The sequence below is a fragment of the Danio aesculapii genome, chromosome 2 (genome assembly GCF_903798145.1).
Source record: "Danio aesculapii chromosome 2, fDanAes4.1, whole genome shotgun sequence".
NCBI classification, from domain to species: Eukaryota; Metazoa; Chordata; class Actinopteri; order Cypriniformes; family Danionidae; genus Danio; species Danio aesculapii.
The window spans coordinates 17620992-17631771 of NC_079436.1; the positions used below are offsets into that span (position 1 = coordinate 17620992).

The 10780-nt window shown below is 36.9% G+C and overlaps 1 protein-coding gene across 3 annotated transcripts in view; it reads right to left on the minus strand.

Moving 5' to 3' along the window:
- The window catches only part of agla (amylo-alpha-1, 6-glucosidase, 4-alpha-glucanotransferase a), a 65801-nt gene that overhangs the window by 13897 nt on the left and 41124 nt on the right, over nt 1–10780 (minus strand). For all 3 annotated transcript variants that reach the window (XM_056473913.1, XM_056473904.1, XM_056473896.1), the window contains exons 17-23: nt 10272–10422; nt 7098–7222; nt 6673–6785; nt 3263–3397; nt 2516–2646; nt 1633–1769; nt 1405–1538 (exon numbers count right to left, since the gene is read on the minus strand). In XM_056473913.1, the coding sequence (XP_056329888.1) occupies nt 1405–1538; nt 1633–1769; nt 2516–2646; nt 3263–3397; nt 6673–6785; nt 7098–7222; nt 10272–10422 (926 nt within the window). The remainder of the gene's footprint in view (nt 1–1404; nt 1539–1632; nt 1770–2515; nt 2647–3262; nt 3398–6672; nt 6786–7097; nt 7223–10271; nt 10423–10780) is intronic.

Consider the following 10780-nt stretch of genomic DNA (forward strand, 5'->3'; position numbering starts at 1 on the left):
GCAATTGTCTGTAGACCTCCGAGACAGGATTGTCTCGAGGCACAAGGCTGGGGAAGGTTACAGAAAAAATACTGCTGCTCTGAAAGTTTCAATGAGCACAGTGGGCTCCATCCTCCGTAAGTGGAAGATGTTTGGAACCACCAGGACTCTTCCTAGCGCTGGCCTGCCATCTAAGCTGTGTGATCGGGGGAGAAAGGCCTTAGTCAGGGAGGTGATCAATAACCCGATGATCACTCTGTCTGAGCTCCAGCATTCCTCTGTGGAGAGAGGAGAGCCTTACAGAAAAACAACCAGGCACCACTAATCACCAGGCTAATGCCATCCCTATAGTGAAGCATGGTGATGGCAGCATCATGCTGGGGGGATGTTTTTTAGCAGCAGGAACTAGAAGACTAGTCAGGACAGAGGGAAAGATGAATGCAGCAAAGTACAGAGACATCCTGAATGAAAACCTGCTTCAGAGTGCTCTTGACCTCAGACTGGGGCCACGGTTCATCTTCCAGCAGAACAGTGACCCAGAGCACACCATCAAAATATCAATGAAGTGGCTTTACAACAACTGTCCTTGAGTGGCCCAGCCAGAGTCCAGACCCAAATCCTATTGAACATCTGTGGAGAGATCTGAAAATGGCTGTACACCGTCACTTCCCATCCAACCTGATATAGCTTGAGAAGTACTGCAAAGAGGAATGGGCAAAAATTCCCAAAGACAGGTGTGCCAAACTTGTGGCATCATATTCAAAAAGACTTAAGGCTGTAATTGCTGCCAAAGGTGCATCAGCAAAGTATTGAGCAAAGGCTGTGAATACTTATGTATGTGTGATTTTTCAGGTTTTTTATTTGTAATAAATTTGCAACAATTTCAAAAACTCTTTTTTCACATTGTCATTATGGGGTATTGTGTGTAAAAGTTTGAGAAAATAAATGCACTTAATCCATTTTGGAATAAGTCTGTAACATAAAAAAATGTGGAAAAAGTGAAGCGCTATGGACACTTTCCGGATGCACTGTATACTGAATAAAATATAATTAATGCAAAAAAAATTCTTGTATAATATTAACATAGTTTCAATACAGTTTGATAATGTTTAAGTACATCTGCATCCTTAAGCAAGTTATGGTAAAAGAGGTACTGCAAAGAGTTTGCTATGTTCCTATGTTTGCTATGTTCCAATAATTAAAAGCAGTGTGATGAAAAAAAAACTATAATTAACTGTCTGGTTTCTACCACTCTTACTTTTAAATGTAAAAAAAAACTTTTGTGATAACTGAAAATAAAATATAATAAACAAATGTTTTAAAGGTTGAATTCACTCTAATCCCAATAATAATACAGCCAGATAAAATATGTAAACAAGACAAACACCAGAATGCTCCATGACTCAGTTTTCTATAGATACTGACCTTGACATCTGTCTGAAAGTCGCATCAAGGGCAGTGGTGAAGGCCCCAACCAGGATGGCATCAAAGTAACAAGGGATTAGGTAGCGGGGAATGTGCTTCAGGTAAGCAAACATAGCCTGCAACCACTGACCCACCTAAGCACAAGATAGTTACAAATGAAACAACCAGGGTTAAAAATTGGAGAGATTAGGAGAGACATACTGTATTCTGAGCGCATGAATCATTCACCTCAGCCAGCGAGCCCCCGCGAGACACCAATCTATTGCTCACATAATCTATCATCCAATCCCCTTGCCTTAGGTTGTCACAGAATGGGTGACCAAGATCGTTTTTAGGTCGAATGTCTGCCATTACTGACAACAGACCTGTGTGGGTAAAATGACAACAGTTAAAGCATTCTAATGCCTAAAACTCAAACACGGTAAATCTTCTAAAATCAGGGCTCCAGGCTAACATTTGACAGCACTGGCACCAATAACGGAAAGACAATTGCCTGTTTTGTTATTTGTAGCTATTATTTCATACATTCATTCATTTTCTTTTCAGCTTAGTACCTTTATTAATCCGGTGGTCGCCTAGCTGTTATTTGTAGATCATAATTAAGTTTGGGCTGGAAGATTAATTGAAGGCAATTTTGCTACAAATTTTGTCAGTAAAGATGGTTCTTAATTTAATCGGACTACATAAAGAGTAATAATGATAGATGTTTTTTCATTGCTTCTTGATGAACTATGGCTCTGTGTAGTAAATGCTGCACGTGAAATTACCACATATAACAACAACTATTTGTTTTACTCTAAAATCACTTCATAACTTTAGTTGAGTGTTTGTAATAAATCCCTCTGTGAGGTGATTCCGTAGTGTCGTGATTATTAGTCCCGCAGAACCAATGAAAGCAGTGAAAATGAAACGCAATGGGGATTTCCTGGAATTCTTTATGAGTGTTTGGAGTTCCGCAAGAGCGCCCTCTGGCCTTTAGAGAAGATTTACAACTGATCACACAACCGTGCTTCCCTGACAAGATGTGCATGACAATCGGAGATAGGTAAACAAAATGCAGCCATATACTTACAGTCTGGAGCTCTGCCTGAAATATAAGCTGCATTTGTACCTTGCAGACCACCGTATTTAAGTGGTGTCCAGCCGGGGATGTTGTAGCAGCCGCCTCCATCTTCCTTCTCCTCTGAATCACAGCGAAACAGCAGAAGGTTCATATCGGCCAAAGTCAACTTCGACATAATCCTGGTGCAGAGAAGAAACAAAAAAACCTTTTTAAAGAAAATTTTTAATTCTACAGCCTAGTTTTCCAATAACTAGTGATCTGATGAGACTAGTCTCCATTTCCACCTGGTTTTAACATGTGGTCAAATGCGTCTTGACTTATGTCTTGATTTATGACATACAAATAAGAAGGAAAGCATGAGAATTAAAAGAATGTGGATGGCAACTGCAATTATGATGCCAATCTGTGTATTTTGGTACACACTGTGAAGTACGATTACATTATTTTGATGTGCTTCGTCACAACACACCCCTTTAAAATATCATGTTTGGTCAGTAGGCATGTATCAGGTTTGTGTGTGTGTTTTGTTTTTAATTTGTGGCTGTCTGAACGTTTTGAACTAAATCTTAAAGCAATCTGGTGTAATGTTTTCTTGTCTGGAATTGGTCAAAACTGAAAAAGCTCACAATGCTTTAGACCCTTTTAACAATTGTATTTAGAAACTTTCACTAGTAAACAGATTGACAAAAACATCCAAATACCAGCACCTAAAATATGCATATTAAAAACAAACAATAGAAACAAGTACTAAATAAATAAACTATCAAAAACGGCTAAGCTGAAATGTGAACCCACTGTGTCAGTGGACTCTTCAGTATGTCAGGTGTGTTTGAATCAGGAACGCTTCCAGCTTTATACAGCGGATTGAACTGAATGAGATGGTTTCTCAATACACCAACAAGCTCCTGGGATTTGGGGTCCAGACTCACCCTGAGAATAAAAGAAAACAATCTTAATTAGATAGTTATTAATTATTTACTTTTTATCCCCATGACAGCATCAATGCTATCAATGCTTTTGACATCTCTGAATAATTAGCAAAAGTTATACTTTTTTTAATCGATAAAATACACTTCAGACTAACACTAGACAAAATTCTAATATGCATTCAGGCTAATCCTTTTTAATAATTTGAGATTCATTTTTTTCACACTGAGTACAACTAAGGGACTGAAACATAACTATTAATAAAGGTTCAAATGCTCACTGATGCTCCTGAAGGAAATAAGATGCATTAACAACTATCAGAAAGAGAAAATAAATCATAGTTTCTCCAGGTAACCACACACAGTATTTAAAACAAAGGATTATTTAAATAAATTTAGCTGTTTGTGAATTATATGTAAACATATTTTATGTAAAACACCTAAAAATATGTCAAAAAACATTTATACATATTTTGTATGATCTCTCAACTGGTACATATTAGAACACACATGCACACACATGCAAGTACACACAGGGACACATAAACACAAAAACAGACAGACACACAAACACTGTCAGACTACGGCTAGGCAGTATGACCAAATATGACCAATGACCAATGTTATTTCTCAGTATGGGAAATTTCATTTCATGGTAACAATATCTTTCACAGAATAGTTTTTTTATGAAGGTAATTATTCCAGAAAATGTAAAAAAGGCTTTATATGATAAATTAGCTAGAATATAAAAAAAAGAGTAAAGGACTTGATCTTATTTAATTATTTTGACCTTATACATATAGTAAATAAAATTTGACTTTAGATCAAGGGTGAGGAATTATTTTCTCCAACAGGCCACTGTAGACACTGGGGTGGCTTTAGAGGGCCGGACCAATACACTAACACAGTTCTGCAAAAACTTTAAATGTTTTACAAACAGACAGACAAAAGTATGTGAAACATTATAATGAGACAATTATGATAGAAGTGCAGAGCACACAATTATTAACATCACTATTTAATAAACATTCATAAAAACAAGTTTCATCAATTATGTAATGATAAACTTTACACAAAAAAAGTGTATGTGTTTTAAAGACCAGAATCACAATAGCTATGTTTCCATTCAAAGATGCAAATTAAATGTAAGCGCAAAACTGGAATATTGCATAAAAGACGTGCGAATAAACAGCGTTTCCATCCCATGAGTCAAAGAGAACAAAATCGTCACTTTCTGATGAACTGGCACTAAATATCAACAATAAAAACAGAATTTGCGGTGGTAGGAGAATCTTTGCTTTATTTAATAAATGACTTGTGCCTCAGAAGACAGTATGCCGAAACGCAATGAACGTGTGGTGGTGTTTGAAGATGTCAGACACGGAGCACAGATGCTCTTGGCAATTCTGGAGGTAATTAATAATATAATAACACTAATACTGGCATTTTAGAATGACCAAAATAACATTTTGTTTTACAATGTGCTCAGCCTGTGGGTTTGTCCATTCACGCACATTTTTAATCATCAAATGATTTTTTCTACCAAATTAACATTACTTTTATTAATGCGCACACTAGAATTTGGTTGTGTTTCTATTGTAGTTTATGCGCATCTCTTCATATCAAATAAAAAGTTTATCCTACTCAGTTATGCGTATATGTTTTTTATACGCATTTTCAAAATTTATGCACATCTTGGCATTTACATCAACCGCATGTGGCCCGGGGGCCACAAAATACACAGGTCTGCTTTGGATGAATAACAAATTCCATGTCACATTTAACAGTATGTCACATTTAACAGTTTTATGTGGACAGACCTTATTATTATAAGCATTTCTCAATTAACATCAAAAATAACAGGAAAATAAAACTTAAATATGAAAATATAAATAAGTAAACACTTTTCTTTAACAATTAAATTTAAACACGATTTTTGTATAAATATTGACACTATGTGACCACTTCTTGTTCAAAATATAAAGCAAGTGGCATGCTGCATGTGTTGGCCATGCCCACTATGGGTTGGGTCGATAGACGATGCCATCATCCATTGCCTATGGCCTGTAGACATCATGATGCTGAGTTGGCATTGCGATCCTTCGCCCTGTCGCAGCAGCAACCCGCTCACAAAATACACACTTAGGCCCTGTTACACTAATTAATTTTAAAATGGCATCCACGTCCACACCTGCGTTTCATCTAGCATTTCTGAAAAGTCCTTCTTCCTCACTATACCACTGAAAACGCATATCACCTGACCACACACGCACGCACGCACGCACGCACGCACGCACGCACGCACGCACGCACGCACGCACGCACGCACGCACGCACGCACGCACACACGCGCACACACACACACACACACACACACACACACACACACACACACACACACACACACACACACACACACACACACACACAGAGGCATGTGCTGCAGCATATGCGAACGTCTGAGTGCAGGCAGTCAGGAGGTGCTTTAAGCACAAGACCCCAGAGAGCAGTGCACTTCGGATAGTTTATCAAGGATGTACCGCTGGATCATGTCTCAATATAGTTGTTAAAACGTGATATTTAATTAATCGTGTCTCTATCTAACGATTTTTCGGTCTTTTGAATCTATCAGGTAACGTGTCACAGCATCAGCACTCTTCAATCTTTTGCCTTCACGCTTGTACTTAGTAATTTTAGTGAAAACCTCAGATACCTTTGTTTGATTCCTGTTGGTTGTGCACCTTTTTTACAAACCAAGTTTGTCGACGCCATTATAACGACACAGATCACTCTGCCTATTCATGCCAGCGTCCTGCAGAAAAAGTGATTGACAGGTGGTAATTTGTGTGTAACTTATCTTTATTTATTTATGATTTGGGTATGGGTAAAACAAAGACCATGCAGGTCAGGTAGTTGAAACATTAGGCTACAAATAATTATTTCGTTATGAATTTATGAACTATTCATTAATAATTAATTCAACACCGCCTATCGTTGTTTCACATTAGACATCGTACGATGCCAAATTGGTCGACTTCGCCAAACCCTACGGCCACTTATTTACATTTAGCGGTATACACAGAATAAAAAATTATTTTATGGTACACATTTCATTCCACAGTAATTATATATACACAGTAATGATATATACTGTCATACTCCTCAGCGCTAATTCAGACAGACACACACACACACGCACACACACACTTTTGTAAGTAAAATCCTGATCTCACAAAACTGCAGGTCATTTTAAGGACAGTGCAGTTTTTGAAGTCTAACCTGAAGGCAATAACGCTTCCAGGTGTGAGCTTCTCAAACACAATCTCCTGCACGTATTCACTGCGGCCTCGAGACGTCACTCCAGCCTGACGGACCACCTTACTGTCTGCCAGCTGCACAGACAAAGAGACACAAACAAAAGAAACCACTGAGAGCCAAAGATTAGACCGACTCGTGCAGTGTTGATAGGCAATCCAAACGTCAAGCAAGTCCAGGCGACAGACTTTTACAACCAGACAGGAAAGGGGAGGTGTACCAAAAACAAGTTGTTGAGATGACACCAGAGCTCTTTGAGGGCTGCTGGTGTTTAAACTGCAGGGTAAGGGTAGTGCTTTTGCTGTTTTGTGAATGCGTGGCTCTCAGCGAAGGCCATTGTGTCTGTTGGGACGGCTATAATTAGGGCAGACTCAAAGCACTCGGGTTACCTGGATGTGCTCTTTAATCTCCACCGTGTACTCAGGCATGCCATTAATGCTCCTCTCATCTTTTTTGTAGATGCCCGCCTGCCTCTCCATGGTCCTCGCCTCCAGCACCACCTCCTCTATCTTACCTGTGAGAGAGGATTTGATCAGAGAGATTGCAGGATTTGAGATTCAGTCACAAAATAGAGACGGTATAAAACTAGATACCAGAAGTGAATCGCAAAGAGCATGTTTACATGCACACCAATATGCTGATAACTCACAATAATCAGCTTATTGAAATATTTGATTTGTGCGAAATGCTTTTAAGAGAAGAGAAATTAAATATTTAATACATAAACAAAAAAAACATTGTAAATTTTATTTAAGGTTCACAATGCAAATTTTATTAGAACCACTTGTTTGAAAAAAAAGAAATCTCTCATCTACAGATATATATATATATATATATATATATATATATATATATATATATATATACACTAAAAGACAGAAAATATTACTTTACAAACTTTATTATACATAAATCATCTAAACATTTTCATATTATTCAAAAACACTATGGGCCCTATCATACACCTGGCGCAATGCGGCGCAAGGCGCAACACAATTGTTGTTTGCTAGTTTTAGCTTGGTGCAAGAATCGTTTTGATGTTTTGCGCACGCTGTTTAAACAGCAAATGCATTTGCGCTCATATGTGCGCCCATAGGCGTTCTGATCTAAAAAAGGAGGTGTGTTGAGGTGCATTGCATTTTGAGGAACTTAAATAGATGGTTCAACAGACCAGATCAAAGCTGGTCTATTGTCCAGCGCAGAGCGCGTTAGTTGTGCGACTCGCTTACACATTGCTTAATGCACACAGGATATACAGCAATACGCAAATGTCTATACAAATGAAAAAGAAATATTAAAATATTACAAAAAATATTATTTTCTAGCCTACATAAAGATAAAAACCATACTTTCATGCCTTCTTCATCTCGGGGGGCTTTTTTAGTTTATTCATGACAATTTGCTTTTGTATAATGTTATCATTATTAGCAGTATTATTCATTATATGCATATTTATATTTGTTTTATTAACAATAAGCTTAGATTTGCCCACCTGTCAGGTGTATTTTAATACAACTCAGTTTTTTGAACACACTTCGTTATTTTTGTTCATTTATTCATTTGCTGAAAATTAGAACTGGATTTAGAAATAGGTTTGAAACAAATCTTTGTGCTTAACAAACAAAATTAATTATGTATAGGCTAATGGATGTCTGTGCGCACAACACGTTTCCCTATCCACGAGAGTGAAAGCGAAAGTAAACAATGAGGCTCATCTCTCATTCTCGTGCTGCAGATGTTCTGTTTAACTGTTTTCTCTCTAGTGAAGTGTTCAGTTTTTCCACTTACAAAGTCCTCCATTTATATAGGAAATGCGATATGGCGTGGCGCAACTGGCACTTAAAGGTAATGGGAGATGAGACTCTGATTGGGTTATTCTTAAAACACACCTATAACTCATTAAGAGAATAAGCTCAACCCTGTAAGACCATGCGCCACGGTGCAAAGTGGATTTTTCCGTCCTTAAAATAGCAAAAGTGTATTCTGACACACCCTTAATGCGTTTGCGCCCTGCACTTTGGATTTTGTGCATGGATCATCAAAATAGAGCCCTATAGCTCTGTCTCATATCAGAGGCTACATTCGAAGGGCGCTGCGTCATCGCAGCCCATCAAAAGCTGTCTCATTTTTAAAAAATTCAAAAGCTCCTTTAAACGCCTCAAAATACATCCTTCGTTTCCCAGGTAATGAAGAAAATAACCATTGGATCTTTTGCGGCCTCGAACATCCCAAGATTCACTGCGCACTGATAATGGCAGGACGTTTTTAAAAAAAACTCCAGATTAAATGCAAGAATTTGGTTTATTTTAATTGAATATCTAAACACATGTTAAAAAACTAAAAGAGTATGATATGTCTTACTAAAAGTTTACTAGTTTACATTTTTATGTACATGTATGGATCAAAGGAAATATATCTTCAGCTTCTGTAAATCTTGCTTTGCCTTTGTTTCACTTAAAATAAATAAGTTTTAAAAAGTAAATAAGTTTTAAAATTTCTTTGAAAAAAAGTCATTACAAATTTTATTACCGCTTATTAACGGCAGCTGTTAAAGTTGCCAAGGTGACAAATCTGTCCTCTGCAGCCTCTGAAATGAGATACAGCTTATAACTGAAAAAATATATTTACATATATTTGCATAAGCGAACAAATGATAGGTTAAAACGTTTTTTAGCATAATGTAGCAAAAGTTTATTAATTGCAAGTGTTTATAAGGCCTGTGACTGTACGAGCATATCAAGAAAGTTTAACATATTCAGACACAAAAAATTTTACTCTTTATAACTTTAATAAAAATAGTTTTATTGAAATATTTATATAATTAAGACTATGCAGTGCTATTAGATTATTCAATTAATCAATTTCTTACCAAGTAGAGAAAAAATCTCAATGTCAGTAAAGTAATGTGCATGCTGCTCAAGGCGGCATTTATTAAATGTAAAACAAATGAAAATGTTAAATTGTTAAATATTTATTAAAATATGTAGTTTCAAATAAAATGATTACTCCAGTTATTATTGCTTTTATTACTATTACCATTAATGGGTTACTATTACCATTACTGGCAGTGTATATTAAAAATTAAACAAATTTATATCCATTATTCCAGCCTAGGGGGTGCTACTAAGCATGTTAATAAAAATTTCATATAAACGGAATGTGATTTATTGGAAAGTCACGTGAGCGTCGCTCTGTGGAGTAGTGTCCTGAGCAATGTCCTTACTAACTCTTGTCACCTATGCACCTATGCTATAAATTACCTTACTGGAAATGACGTGAGTGGCAGATTTGCTCTGTCTGGATGTGTGTAAATTCAAAGTAAGGACATGTTCCTGTCACAAATCAAACATGCACACTTAATAATAATAGTAAACTGACAGAAAGAAGATTAATGCGTTTACATGTTGGGCGAAATCAGCGTAAGAGGCAAAAATCTATCTGTGTCAATCGGTTTATGCTTGCATTTATGACCTCACTCTGATAAAGGAAAACATGCGTTGTCAGCTTACGAAGCATTTTAATCAGGACAAGAATGTGTAGGTAAACACACATGCATGACACACCTGGAATGCACATTGGTGGAACTTCGTCTGTATAGCGATGGTGTTTGGGGTTCTTGAACGCAGTGCGACACACAGCCACAACTGACTGGTGTGTGCTGGGACAATGACGAGTCACCGCAACAATGTCCTCATCCACCTGGTCCACAAACACCTGAGGAAACATCCAAACACATATTGATGACATTTGCCAAAGGTTATTAATATTGGGGAAATATAGATTAAATTTTTATTGTTGTACTGTTTTAATTTAATTAGTTATTTCTAGTTTATAATTTTACATATTGAATTTTATATTATGTGTTTTATATATAGTAACAAATATGGCTAACACTTTAGTTTAAGGATCAATTCCTTATTATTAAGATTTTGGCTGTTTATTTGTAGTATAAAGGCCATGTTCTACATGATCTTATTCTACATTGTTACGCCTATGTCGTTATACAGTCTGGGGACTGTTGTTTCGCTTTTGCATTTATAGGATACGCAGGTTGGCTGTGTTGGATGTCAAT